General features: G+C 38.0%; 1 protein-coding gene across 4 annotated transcripts in view; it reads right to left on the bottom strand.

Moving 5' to 3' along the window:
- The window catches only part of LOC121507470 (protein diaphanous homolog 3-like), a 275,220-nt gene that overhangs the window by 237,781 nt on the left and 21,767 nt on the right, over positions 1-15,672 (bottom strand). For all 4 annotated transcript variants that reach the window (XM_041784019.1, XM_041783949.1, XM_041784028.1 and 1 more), the window contains one exon: positions 8,776-8,906. In XM_041784019.1, coding sequence (XP_041639953.1) covers positions 8,776-8,906 — 131 coding nt within the window. The remainder of the gene's footprint in view (positions 1-8,775; positions 8,907-15,672) is intronic.

Consider the following 15,672-nt stretch of genomic DNA (forward strand, 5'->3'; position numbering starts at 1 on the left):
TGGGTATCACTGTTGCATCAAGAAAAGTTCTGGTTTGAATCTCCATTGGACAGGATCTTTCTGTGTGGAGTTTGCATGTTCTCTGTTGGTTCCCTCTGGAGACTCCACTTCCTCATGGAGACATGCTTATTTGTTATTGGTAACTCTTTATGTAGATGTGGGTCTGACTGGTTGTCTCTATATGTCAGCCCTGTGATTGACTTGTGACAGATCCAGGGTGTCTCACCCAATGACAGCTGGGATTGGCTCCAGCCTGCCACAGCCCCACAAGGGCAAAGCTGTAATGGATAGAGGGATTTGGTATTTCTATTACTTTGAAACATCTGATCTGGTCTTTATTGATAACCTATCCTGATCTATTGCAGTTATTTCTACAATATCAAATAGCTCGTAAGTTTTTGTTGTTTCAATCTACAGTGTCTAACAATGATCAGTGGAAAAGTAAGTAAAAATTATATTTCATGATAGTTAGACTGTATTAGCCATGGTTACTGAACATTCAAATATTTTAAACAATTATTTCAACTTATACATTTATTGATTACTGTAGGGTTGCACAATATCATCTGCATGATATCGGTATCAGCAGATATTAGCTTTAAAAGTGAATTATCAGTATTAGCAGACATGAAAATTTCTGCCTAAATTTCCAACAATATATCAGCCATAAATATCTGCGGTATAAATCATTTAGCAGCCTGGGCAATGGCGTAGCTCAGTGGGTAGAGTAGGCGCCCATAAGCAGAGGCTATAGTCCTCCGCGTACCAGCTGTGGGATCAATTCTCGGTTTCGTTACATGTTTCATAATCTCTCTTCCAATATTTCCTGTCTCCCTTCAGCTGTCCTATAAAACATTAAAAATAAATATTCCAAATAAAAACTGGAGCAAAGTTGGGGCGCAGGTGGCCTAGTGGTTTAAGGCACGCCCCATGTACGAATCCAGCCTGAGGCCCTTTACCCCATGTCTCTCCTTCGCTCTTGTCCCTGTTTCCAACTAGGGCTGAACAATTTGGGAAAATAATCTAATTGTGATTTTTTTTAATCCAATATTGCAATTGCGATTCAATATGCAATTATTTCTTAAGTTCCTCATCTCATGTATTTTCCAACAAAAACAAGCAAAAATTCATTCTATACTATAACCAACACAATACTAGATTAAACTAGGCCTGGACAATTTTGGGAAAAAAAAAAATCTAATTGTGTCTGCGATTTGAAAATTGCAGCAGGCCATACTGCGATTTGATCGAATTTGCGATTAATTGCCCAGCCCTATCTCCGACTCTTTCCACTGTCCACCTCTATCAAATGAAGGCACAAAAACACCCAAAATAAATCTTAAAAAAAAGGCAACTTCTGCAGTTTTGTATTCAAGTCCTTCAAAACAGATGAAATATAGAGTGCAAAGGTACAAGACGCATGAGTGTACAACAACTAGGCGCAGTCATTTGAAAGTGAGGTACTAAGCAGAAAGTTGATCTGCAGAACAATAGTCAATTGTGAGCTTTTTCATCCTATGCAGTAAGTTTGATGTTTGTCATAATCAGCATTAGGAAGTATATTTTATGAGATAGATACTGAGTTTTAGTATGGCATAACATACGTAATTTATCAGTGTCCCTGTGTAATATGGCAAAATGCAGTTTATCATTGTCTATGCTATAAAGAGATTAATAATATCTTTGCCTTCAATATACCTCCTTAACATTTGCTGTAAACAAATTAATGTGTTTTTGTGTTAATACATATCTGAAAATTGCACTATTGAAAATTATGCTAAAGTCAGTGATTCCACAAAAAGTGGAGTCTTCATGGTTAAAAGCCCTTCACACTGATTATCTCTTCTTGTTAATCTTCAAAAATCTCTGCTGCAGTGGTTCTACAAAATATGTTGAAATCTGTGTTCTTTCAGTCCTCCATCCATTCACCATCACTCATGTATTATAGTGTAAGTGGGTGTGAGAGAGCCCTAGTGGGTGTGAGTGGCACTCAGTACTCACATGTGAACTCAAATATATGGGCCTGACTGAAAGAAGCTTTTATTAACCATGAAAGAGCTGAAACCTGGCACAATCAAGGGTTTGTCTGATTAAAATCTTGTTTATGACTCACTGATGCTGTTCTGGTTAGGGGCAAGGTAGAGGAAAAGATAAGGGAAGTCAAACAGTCCTGGTCTGCTTTGGCTCAATAATAAAAGAATCTAATGAATTAATCCAACGGAAGTAGACAGAATATTCAAACTTAAACTAATGCTGATAAAAAAAAAAAAATCTCCTTTTGGAGATAATAGGTGTTACAACTAGCCTGTCTATGTGTAAGAGTACCAGGTGATGCATTGTTGCCTTGGAAAGAAATATGATGCAACACAGAATGCTTTTTGGAAGTGGATAATCAGGGAATTCGTGTGTGAAAAAAGCTGTTTTTAATTGGTTACAGTTATAACTTTAAAAAGATGCCTCGTATGAAAGGGTGACCAACAACCGCTACTGTGGACAAAAGCCTCTAGTTGAAAAGCACAGCCCTTTGCCAACAGAAGAGATTAGTTATACACTACAAAGCAAGAGTTCATAAGATGATGCAACGCCACAGTCATCCTCAATCAACCAAGACGGATGCATGCCAGATCTATTTTACAAAAAGAAAGGCATTGTGTGAGGAGTAGACAGAGAAGGCTTTGTTATTTTCAGGGCACAGACAGATTCTAACAGCACCTTTCCATTATTTTGCAGCAAATTTATATAATCAAACATAATTGTCTTTGATAACATGAACAAACAGATTTTGAAAACAATCATTAAAATTAACGAAAAAGAAGTTCTCATTGACTTCAAGAATGCAACAGTCTTATCAGGAATGACTGAACATTTAATTTGATTTTTCTGTGTCATCTTTCTACTTCAGGCTCTTGGAGAGTGAAATTTTTCTGCCCAAGAATAAAAAAACACCTGTTTTTACCAATTGGAGCGCACCATACCACCATCAAAAACTATGAATAAAAAACAGTACCAAAAAAAAATATTTAATTACATTAAATTATTTATTCAATTGATTTGATTTAAAAATATGGCCCCCAAAGAATCTGTCAAGGCAAAATCTGGCCCTTGTACAAATGTAGTTGATGACCCATGCACTATGCATTTCCACATTGATTGGAAAACAGCTATGGATTTGCACCAGCTGTGCACAAGTTCAAACATAACCCAGTTTGAACCTAAATTCTTACTTACGACAAAGTTTACACTCTATTACCATTTAAGGTGTTGCACCAGCTGAGACGGTTTCAACATAGGCTTAAGTTATATCTTAAATCTATCTATGAGACCCTACCTCCTACAAGGTATAAAATGCTCCGTAAAATATGGCTGCAGAGATAGATCCTTCTGACCACCTTTCGATTATTTTGTGTTATAGTGACTTCAGCACTTGATGTCAGTGTTATTTTATAATGACTCTCGGTTTAGGCTGTAGGTAATCGACTATTCAAAATGGTTTGTCATAGTTTTTAAACACTTTAAGTGCTGTTTGGCCCATTTAGAGTCAGTTTGACAAAAGAGGTAGCTCTGTTACAAACACTGGGTCAAAAATGCTTTTCACTGATTGGTTAAAGGTGTAATGTGTAATATTTAGCATACTAGCATTTAGCAAAGCAAGCTTGATAAAACAACATAATATTTATAAGTAGGCCTCTCTAAATTAGTGTTCCACCACCTGGATAGGATTTTTTATGGGGAGGTCCCCTCCATGGACTCCACCATTTTTGATTTTGGCATCTTGCAGTAATAAAACAATTGTATAGATTCAGGTGTTTCAACACCCATACATTCACATTTATTTGTGGCGGACTGCCACAAATAAATTAAGCCCACCACAAATAAATTTTGGCACTACCTGTTCGCCCTCGCTCTGTGAATGTAGTGTGTCATTTCAACTCTGGTGTTTCCCCTACTGTTCTATAGAAGGTTGAGTTAATTTTCATTTAATTGTATTTTCTACAATGCACCAGATCGCAACAGAATCCAGTTAAGAAAACCTTTCATACAGAGCAGGTCTATACTTAGTCCCTTTATTAAACAAACTAAATAGCCCTATGTTATTCATCTAGTTTACAGGAATGCATGACATTTCTGTCCTGGTGTTCTGCTTGTTCTGTCTGACTTTATAACCAGAGTTGAGCAAGCTCACTGAGCAGAGAGCCCCGCCTCCTCCTCCCTGTGTCAGAGCTGACTCAGTAACATGAGAGAGAGTTCTCTCGCACAAGGAGTTTATCCTCTAAAGTTGTGTATGAACCGATGCCCCGCTGTTTTACATCAGAGATAGTTAAACAAGCCCTGGATTCCGGCGCGAGATTGCAGCAATTGTGCGTAATTTATTGAATTCTCGTGACAAGTCTGACACTTGTAATGCAGGAAAATCCTGCAGTCCACTGTACATCACGCTGCAAACTGACACACAGGTGGGAAACATGTTTAAATTAGCGACTGTTGTGTTCATGTCTGCAACAACTCCCTCTTGATCTTATCACCACAGCAGGCAGAAATACGCACGGTCCCTCACAGGTGTGTGGGGATCAGCTTGGCATATGTATGTATGTATGTATGGATGTATGTATGTATGTATGGATGGATGGATGGATGAATGGATGGATGTATGGATGTATGTATGTATGTTAGGGGATTATTTCAGTGTTCTGTTTATTACGTAGACAGCAGGCAGTTGTGAAAGGAAACCAGGGAACCAGACCCGGCCATCTATAGACTTCTTATACTGACAGTTGTGATTAAAAGAAACACATGGACACAATGATTCCTTTAAGTGTTTGTGTCGCTGTCCCCCCCCCGGCAGCCCACCACTACAAATAGATTCCAGTCTTGTGGGAAACACTGTAGGCCTGCTGATAAATATTATGTTCCATTTTGCTAAGTTTGTTGCTAAATGCTACATGGCTATATATATTACTCACTGTACCTTTAAATCAAGTAAAAGCTTCATATCTGAGACAATATTTTGGTTAGTTTGGATGTGAAGATCTACTAGTTAAGACGAACCTTGTGTCTTTGTGGTGCAACCAAACAATGGCATAACGTAAGTTCTAATTTAACTTCAACATAAAGCTTAGTGTCTACTTCACGCCATGACTTAAGACAGAACTTACATGCTGTGGCAACAGGCTACAAGCCCACTGCTCAGCACACCCAACTCTGCAGTTTACTTTTTGTTTTGAATTGAGGACTCTAAACATTAAAAACATCCCTCCATACAGTATATTTACCAAACAGTAAACACACTTTCTGGCTGGATTAATTTCTCAGAGTAAGGGAGAAAAGCTGTTAACCTTCGCACAGCAAGTGAGTCTACAATGCTTTGCAGGTTGATTGCAGCGCAAACCAGGGAGGTCACCATAACAGCTTTTCTCCCTCATTATGAGAAATGTATAAATTAGACCAATATGGTTTACCGAGTTGTGTTTTAATCAACAGTCTGGAATTTAAAACAAAACAACAACAAAAAAGCAGGCCCCCGATGGCAGGATTGAAATACTGTGCTTTAAAAAACAAAATGTTAGAGTGAGTTTTAACTGGGCTCTGAAATAAGAATTTTGAAGATAAGAGGAATATAAATTACTTTTCTACAACAACTTTAACCTACCTTTGCATAGAGGTCTTTAAATGATAAACTTGCTATGATCCACCATCTTTTAGCTGCTGCTTTTAGAATAAATGTACCATCAAATCAATTTTCCCCCAGGTTTAACAATTTCACTAGCATTCCCCTCTAAAAGCATGCTTTCTCCAGTGACGGACCTGTCTGTAGGAGTGATATCATCCATTGATGATATCAGCCATAGTATGCATTATTCGTATTCACAACTGGCATTAAAGTGTCTCTTTTGGCTTTATTTCAAGCAGCACATCTGTGGACATTATGGGGTGTTTGGTTTTTCTGTTCATCAGGAAATAAACATGATTTTCCAGCTTACTAGGACATGGCATTCATCAATTTAAGAACAGATGAGATCAATTCTTCAGCTTAAGAACAGCTTCATCAAGACATTTCTTCGGTTCTTCTTAAGAACAAATTTGAGAAAAATCTCACAAAGATATTAGTGAACAAGGCCTAATAGGAAGCTGTTAACAAATAATTCTAAACCCTCAGGAGAAGCAGTTCCTTATACTTACATAACATAAATGCAAGCAAGGACATAGCAGAAGTAATAAAGTTAATATTATCTATAACATATAATACCTGTAATGTCTGCAGAGCTTTAAAAGGAAGCATTACCAGGTAGGAACTAACTGTTCGACAGCATTTCTATCATTAACAGAAGAGAAAAAAACCCTGGTTGAACCTGCCAAAAAACTGTTTATTTTTCCCATCTCTGACAGCTTCTTATCAATCCTTTTTTCAATCTCCAGCAGAGCTCCTTCTTTCTTTTGCGGTGCCATGGATGTAGTGATGAAGGTCAGCCTGCTTGCAGCTTCTGCTTTCTCAGCGTATTCATCCACCAGGTTCTCAAGGGCGCAAATGTCAGCCTCCATCCTAGCCCTCTTCCTTTTCAAATTATCCAGCTCATCTGTTAAGCCTTTCTCTACAGGTCAACAGCTTGCTGTTCTTTCTTTTTCTTCATCTTATCCAGGTAGAAATGGTTCCTGAATTCTGCAGTCAAAAGTAGCAGCTTTTCTGGTGATGCCTACCCTGGTCTTGCCCACAGCAGACCCGACATGGTCAACAAGAGCCTCTGAGCCATAAGAGATATCTCCTTGGTATGCTCCAGTCTTTGCTTCTTTGATATAGTATCCTCTCACAAAGCTTGCCTGTCCATGATAAAGCACAGTAGAAACTTCACCAAGGAGAGAAAATAAAAATTGCAGTTTAAAAAGTTAAAAAAAAATCCCGGAGGAAACCCTGGAATGCATTGTGTCTTTACAAACACATAATGGAGGCCCAACTTCTGGAACCAGAAACTGTAAAGGGCAATAGACAGCTTGTATAGTGGTAGTACTCATAGTAAGGGCACTGCATTTTGAGAGCTAGCCCTATTTAAACTAAAGGGTATTTCACTTTAGTTTTTGGGCTTGAAACAATACATCTAATTTCCAGTGTGCAAACCTGAAGGACATGGCTACCTCTGTGTCAATAGGGCTAAAGTATTACCAAAGGAATGTTCCTTTCTCAAGGTCACATAATCAAATTAAGAGTTTTCTGGGCAGCAATTCAATGTATCTCAATTTAAACGTACAGTGTGTAAAATTGTAAGTATTACAAATATCTGAAAGCCAGATTCTAGATTTAAACTCTCACTTCTGGTGGTAACTAGTGAAATTTAAAACATGCTTAACAGTTATTTGATCGATTCTGTGGTTTTGTAGAAGTCTGTGGAGAGAACATTTACTTCAGAACGTTGCAGGGTGGTAAATATACTACAGGGTATAGAGGGTATGCATTTAACATCACAGGCCGCGTATGTCAGTGCAGTTCCAGCAACTGAGCAGCAGCAAGAATGAACTGGTAACATAAAACTGAACTTATTATTCCCTTTTTAAATAATAAACAATAAAATGATGACTGAGAGATTATTTACATGATTGATGAGTATGTAATTTTTCTTAGCAATTTCTGCACCAAAAAGAGGGAGCTTATTTTTACACCTGTGTAAGATACTCAGGCCAGAATGCTTCTGCAGCAAATATTTGAATGATACTTAAACACACACTTTGCCTTCAAGAAATAATGTAGCCCCTGCAATTTCAAAAACACAGTGGACTATCTTGCATTTTTTTACTGAAGTGCTGAATAACCGTTCAGCCCTCTTAAAGACAAAAACATAATAACAGCCAACAACCAATTTTGACAAATGTAAAAAAAAAAACAGAAAACAGCTGCAAAATGTAAGACTTTATGGTTTTGCATTTAAGACTTCTAAATACATTTTAAAGCCTTAATTTTTGCTTACCAAATCTATCAACCTCTAATAGTTTTTAAGACCCTGCAGTCACCCTGAAGTAGTTACATTTTCACCATTTCTCGCCGTGAATCTTTGGTCTGAACTGGGCGTAAGTGAAAAAGCATAACAGAGGAATGACACCTGTCTGACAAAGACACAGTACAAAACTTCAACATTATATGCTTTAAAAGGAAGTCCTTATTACCAGCCTTTAGTACTGGATTTTATGGCATTTAATAAAAGTTGATGAAAATGTTCCCACCTTCATTATTAATTAATTTAAACTACCAGCCTGCATAGAACAATAAGAAAGTTAAATGGGTTATAGTAGAGTTATGAAAGACCTGTTTATATCTTCTCACACAAAACAGAAAAAGCTGACAGTTGGAGCACCTCTGAGGCTTAAATAGAACATTATATTCAGTGGGTTTATGATTTGCACAAATAATGAGACACTGAGTTGATAAAGGTCCACGAAGTTAACTACAAAAGACAATGCCCTAAGCTATCCAAGAGTCTCAAAGAGCATAGCAGTCAGAAAGTCTCAAAAGTTTGACACTTATGTCACCTTTTGTTAGCCTAACATATCATTACCATCCATTGATTAGTTTGTAAAAAAAAAAAAATCACTCTGAGTCTCAGTCTATTCTGGGCAGAATCAATAAAAAGTAATGTTTTGTTCAAGATGAAGAATTTATTAATTCTCTTATTGCATGATATTATGCTTAAATTCATTTGCATTAATTTCATGAAGGTTGTAAAACAGCTATCAAAGAGGTATCGAAAATAAGGGGAGCAAGTGCATCACCATTGCCAGAATATTGCACTGTACCTGACAGGGTTGCTGGTCAGGGACACCCTCAATGAGTCCAGACAGGCAACCAGGCGTTCGTCCATCACCCCTGACTTCAGCTCTCCCAGGAACTCCTGGGGAGATATTTGATGGCTGCTTCTCAAGCTACCCTGGGGAAAAAGGACAGAGAAATTACTATAGTACATAGAAAAAGTTATCAGAATGACACGAGGCATTTAAGATGATGGTTTACTGACAGAAAAAAAAAAACCATTTAACAGTTTGGAAAAGTGCAAAAAGCTCCTTTACAGTATTGTGCACCTGTCTATTCAATTTTTCTTTTTTTTCTTCCCTGGACAAGCAGCATTCATGTTTCAACACAAATGCACTTAAAGTGCATTTTACCCGCACTATGACTGAATGATGAAGTTACAGGAGACAAGAAAAGATCACTTTGCCAGGAATGTCTTCATTTTGTTGCTTCTACCATCTCACACAAATTTTTCCAGCATGATTACCTTTCTAGGTAACTGGTATAGATTGAACCTATGGGGCAAAATAATCATTCAAACCAAATTCCTACTTTCAGTCGATTTTTTTACCTTTGATAGTGGCACATTTCTCTAAAGCACTTGTTAGTTAAAAAAAAAGTTTGAAATATCCTTACAGAAAAAAACATTAATGTTCAGTAACTTATCATTAGTATTACGGCTGCACAATGAGACACAATCTCATGATTTTTGTAATATGAGCTTTCCCAAACAATCACATCGCTTTATCACAACAAATCTGAAATTATTCTAACCTAGCATCAACATTCATTTAATGTATGGAACTTTCTTATAGTTAGATCAAGCTCAAACCAGCTATCTATAACCCTCAACCTAAATTTTCATAGTTTTCTGCGCAGCACACCATTTAGCCGCACATTGGCCACTGGCCAATTATGTGGTATGATCACATGTCAGTAGCTTGTTTGCATTTTTGTTTGAGTTTTTCTTTACTGGGTGGAAGAGTCCCCTGTTGGACAAGCTCTGATCTGTTTTCATGGTCAAACATGAGAGACAAAGTTGGCATAGAGGGAGTGTTACACCAAAGAACTACTCAAATAAAACACTGGAATCAGCTAACAGCTAAATTATCTTTAACATTGGTATCAATGACTGCTCTAATTTGTACAATCAATGGATCTTTGATAAAAGGCACTTATTTGCTTTATTTAAGCCTCTTGAATAACTTGCTGTATTTTTTTCATGTAACAACATGCATCACAGAAAGAAATGATAACACAATCCCCTTTTTCAGTATTGTTCAGCATGTTGTGTCGGGCATATGAGGACGAAAATTTCCTTAAAGTAAATATGCAAGTTTTTCCCTCTCATTGTCTTTGGATTTAAATATCGTAGAGACGTACATTTGCTATTTCTCAAATAAAATCCTATTTAAATTGATAGCATGTCAAGTGTATACTACACAGGTAAGAGTCAGTCTCTGGGTGGGCATGTGAGAGCAATGTTAAGTGGCAATTCCAGAGAATGTCGACCAGGACTTTCTTTTAAAGGCAGTGAACTGGAAATCACTGAGGAAAAAAATCACCAACACTTGGACTGTATGCCATTATTAATTCACTGAAAATGTAAGAATTCAATCAACAAGTACCAACAACAAGCACAAACAGTTTAATGGCAACTGGATCTTTCACTTGTTTTAGAAAAGCATGCATAGCATGAACACGTAACTACATGTAGTAAATGCCATAGTGAATAGACATACACCATTTTTTCAAAGATTTGTGTTTTTTTGGTAATAATCATGGACAATTTTGTGTTCCTTTTAAAGTCTTTATACACAGAATAAAAAACAAAACTTCTGCACAACAGTTTATTTGAAGTTGAAATAACAGTATGATTTTAATCAGCACATTTTTCTGTGGTTTGAATAAAAGCCTGCCCAGGGTCAGAGAGAAACCTGAATACTTATTTCTCAGTTCTATTTTACATGACCACAAATGATATTTTTCTAATTAGTTTCCAAATCTCCAAATAATTCCCAACTAAAAGGCACGCTTCCCAAACACTACATCTCTAAAGGGGCACAGAGTCAGAATTCTTTTCATGTTAGTTCAAAATTTTGTCATTAACTCGGAAATCAAAGCAATAGAAACAAATAGCTTCCTCCTCTTACACTGAAGCGTGATCACATGAATATGAAAACATGATAAATGTCACTAAGACACAATATTTGGGTAGTTTTGAAACCATTAACTCTAAAAAAAATAACAATCTACATGGATCTCCACAGCCAGGAATAAACCCACACAGAGCTGTTAAACACAGAGAAAGCTGAAGCTTTTCTAGGTTTGTCAGTGAGAGGTGTGGTGTAGAGAAAAAGGCTACACTTGTTTGGTTTATCAAGACTGCACTTATGCCAAAACCTCACAAATCCTTGGGTAATTTTTTGAGTCATCAAAAGATTCAAAAATGAGCTTCTTTCACTACCAGCAGGAATAAATAATCCCTAACCCATGAAGGCAGCCAGTGGAACTATGCCCAGTCTGTCTCTCCTCGAACACCTCAAGTGTCACTCTGTAATATTCGACCCAATTTATTATAAAAATAAAATTCGGGTCAAAATTCACTAAAAACTGTTTTATCTCTCACCATCCAGCCAAGTGAAATTTATTTATAAAGCATAATGGTAGACTCAGAGTGAATCAAAGACCTTTTTAATGATCATAATTACTTGATAGCTCCAGAAAGTAAAACTGATAACCAGGAAAATCCACATGCACAAAATAAAAGCCAAAGAAAAACAAGTCTCAATGGATACAAAGTCACTACAGAACAGTTAGATATTTATTTCAACTTTTTTTGTAAGTGGATCTTTTTGATTTGAGCTCCAACTTCCATTGGACCTTGGAAAGGTTTTGGCTATGCCTCAGCACTAAACGACATATCAATGCACTCCTGCACACAATCAAGCAGTCTTATGAATCTTGCATTTTGCAGCAACAATACCCTTCTGTGTTGTACCATCATGGCTAAAAAAAAAAAGCCTGTGACTCTCTCTTGGCTTTTTCAGCCTGAGATGACTCCTGCCTCTTTTGTCTCTTGCTCTGTCCTGAGTAACTGGAACAACAGCCGCAATTTCACCAATTCCACCCACTCACTGGCAGCACAACAGCCCATCAGTGATACAGTGAGTGTGTGTCTCTGTGCCTTTTCCTCTTCTGGCTCAATGGTCAAACGCCTCTCCTGTCCTGGTGAGACAGGATGATGACAAGCCTGTTTGTTTCCCGGGATCTCTAAGGCCTTAAGCAGTCAGAGAACCATGAGTACTGCTCGTGACAGCAACCGGCAACGTCTTGCTGGGGCCTTCTCACTAAAGGAGCATCTGTGACAGCATGTTTGCCCACTGCTGGCATCAGAGGAGCTGTGGACTCACCTGAAACCTCAACCCTGTCATTTGCTATAGAAGCAGCCCAAGGGGGGGGTCTGTGTGACCCTTTGGCCTCGTCTCTCAAACAGCATGTTCAAGCTAATGTGACTTCCCTTATATTTAGTGTTTATTTATTTAAATATCTTATTTATACTGCCATGTGGCAGTTAAATTAATAGCTGAGCATAAAAAATCTAATGGGCCTGCAATTGAATGGTTTTTGTGCTCCATGACTCTGAGACTAAACTCTTCAAAAAGGTAAAAACAATAAAACTTGCACTGCATTGCACCATTGTTGTCTACAGCAGTGGCATACGGTCACATTTAACTTCAAATGAGTACAAATCCTAACACATCGCTGTCCTCTCATCACGACCATCCACAACCCTGTGGGAGAGATCCTGTCTTTTTTATTCACCCACAGTGATTTTCACACAATTATAGTTAAGATATTTCATCCATTGCTTGCCCATCTCAACCACCCTCTCATTGGGACTCTCTTCTCTTCACAACAGGACAGGGGATTAGAGCGTAGCCGCAATGTCTCTCTATCCTCGTCTGACTGCGCATTCACTCACAGAGCACTTACCCTCCACAGTCAAAGTTCTGAGCCCCCCCTCCTCTCTGCTAGATCAGACGCTGGGATGAGGACACAGAGCTGGCAACTGACAGTGATAACTGACTCGACATGCAATCCAAAACCACTGACACACATTTTGTCCTTGTGCCCTTGCAAAACCCAGGATTACCTGGATATTATTTTGTACCTTCAGCTGACAGGAACACCGTTTAGACAGGTCCAACTACACCTCCAACTGTGGTGCTCTCAAACTATATAAAACAATGGCCATGGCTGGTGAGACTCAGTCAAAGGTGAATCCAATACTTTGATAAACATTACAAAAGTATTTTTACAAATGTATGGAATTTGACAAACATATAAACTGCTATGATTAAAACCTTTCTACACCATACAAGAAGGCAATCTAGGCACATAATTAGCAAGCTTGCAGTAGTGCTATATGAGTTTATCATGAATATGTTGCCTAGCATATCTCTACCCCCCACATGTCCTCTACATATGGCATGGATGTGTAATGACTTCACCTTAATTGGTGTAATTAGTCAGTGTTCAACATGCTCTGTTTACATTATATACATACGTCTATTGTCCATATATTTACTTAGCTGGACACTTGTTTCTCTTTTAATGATCAGCTCCTTTAACAATCAGTCACTTTAATTGAGGTCTTAGCCACAATTAGAATAAGCAAACCTGTAGACCACAATTTATGTTTCAACAATACTGGGACAGTGATCTCTGTTCCTATGCCTTGATTAAACCTTAGAGCTCACACAGCACAGATCCATGCCGCAGACAAATCCCCTTATAGATCACTTGGTATCGTTTGAACAGTAAGTCGTAGACACTTAGTTGTTTTTTTCATCTGAAAGCTCTCCGTTGTGCCTTTCTGATTATGTGCATTATGCATTTGTAGCTCTTACAGAATATTTTATAGTGAGCCCGGAACTCAGCTGACTTTCCGGGGTCTCTGAGGACGGTGTTGTCGTGAGTAACAAGAAGTGACAAGTTTATAAAAATGCTGATAACTTTTGAACCATAAGTCATAGACATTTACTCCCCTTTTCTTCTGAAAGGTGACTTTCCTGCCATTCGTTTGTTACCCTCAGTGTCTCCCTAGCCCTAAAGGACGCCATTCTAGTGAGCCCAAAACTTCTGTGATTTTTCAGGGTTTTTACAGATTGAATCCATATTTTTAGATCCGATAATAAGCGTCTTTTTATCCATTTTTAAACCATTTTCGATCACTTACTTCAGCTTTTTGCCCAGGGCATCGTCATGATGTTTACCGCAATGCATTGTGGGAGTTGTAGTCATCCAGTTGCGCCTCTACTGCTTTGGGAATGGCACAAGTGAACAAAGCGCATGGACTTTTCTTTGTATATATTTAGATACTTTGAAAACCATTGGTCACAAAATTTTTATTTTTCCACTGTTTTGTCCCCAAAAGATGGGAGAACAAGTTTGTGCAAAGAAAAGGCTTGGTCGCTAATGTTTTCTGTGTGTTATAAATACAAATCGCTGAGTTTCAAATTCCGATTTATTTTTTCTTTTGTCTTTAGAGTCTTGTAACTTTTTAAAACTTCAAGTGACATTAAGGTATTAGATATATCCTTAAAGCCCAGGTTGTCCTTGTTACGTGCGTCCTGGAGTGCTGCATGCCCTCTCTTCCCTGGCTCTCTGGTCTCCCTCCTCCCTCTACCTGCGGGCTGCAGCACACCTGAGTGTTATTAGCACTCAAGGTGGAGGAGGGGGAGTATTCAGAGTGGCAGGGGAGCAGGGCAGGCAGAGCAGAGCCAGACACCATGCCACACTCACCCATGAGGAGGTTTGTTTTATATTGATTAACCTTCTCTTTTCGTTGTTCATTAGTTAATTCGGTTTTCCAACCGTTTTGGTTTTCCCGTTCTTTCTTTTCCTCCTCCAAGCATGTCTAGATTGCTTACTTTAGTTTGGCTGTAGTCGTCGGTAGTCCTATTTTCTCATTGTTTTCTTTTATTGATTAAATAGGTAGTTTCTTTTTGGTTAGGTAGTTGCAGTTAGGGGTGGTGGCTGGTCCAATGGCCCATTGCGAGGTTAGCCACGTCCATCACCCCTCTTTTGTTCTTTTTGGCTGGCGGCTGCAGCCCTTTTAATTTCATTGATTTATTTTCTGCTGATTGATTTAATTAATTAATTGGCTATTGCTTATTAAAAATAAAGCTTGGATTACTTAATGAAATTCAAACCCTTTGTCAGTGTCCATTTATATGTTATGGTCTCTTCTGTACGAGCCTTATTCTCATTGTTTAAACTAGTCATTTTTAAGAGGCCGTAACAGTCCCAGAAAAAAAAAAATATATGTATGTATAGAGCTTGACCACAGGGTTGATGTTTTATAAGTCTTTTAAAACAAAAAGTCCAGACTCCAGACGAGACATGATGATGAAAAAAATAGCTGTGAGTTCTAAGGGTTAAAAGTTTCCTAAGTTTACTCCCCTGTTCATCCAAGGGAAGTGACAAGTTTACACAGCCAAGAAGTGAAACGTTCTTAGATTTTGTTTTTATTTTGATAAAGAAGGTTTGGAAGATACTAATTTAAGTTTGGCAAAATTGCACTACAGCGGCTATCAGCTTTAGACTAGAGCAGGTTTTTATCCTCAGCTTTCCATACAATATATATCAGGAAGAGATGTCTACCCAGCCACTGTTAAAAGGATAGTAGTTCAGCACACCAACTATATTTTAATGTTGTGTTGTTATCAGGTAAGCGACCTGTATATGGGATACAAGTTCTGAGTAGATACTGGAAAGCTGTTCACTTTCAATTCATCCACAAAAATAGATAAACAGAGTGAACCCCATTGTTGAAATGTGTTTGTGGTGCACCTGGAGCACAAAAGAATGGCACTCCTAACCTGACATGCCAGATCAAT

The sequence above is a fragment of the Cheilinus undulatus genome, linkage group 1 (genome assembly GCF_018320785.1).
Source record: "Cheilinus undulatus linkage group 1, ASM1832078v1, whole genome shotgun sequence".
Classification (NCBI taxonomy): Eukaryota; Metazoa; Chordata; class Actinopteri; order Labriformes; family Labridae; genus Cheilinus; species Cheilinus undulatus.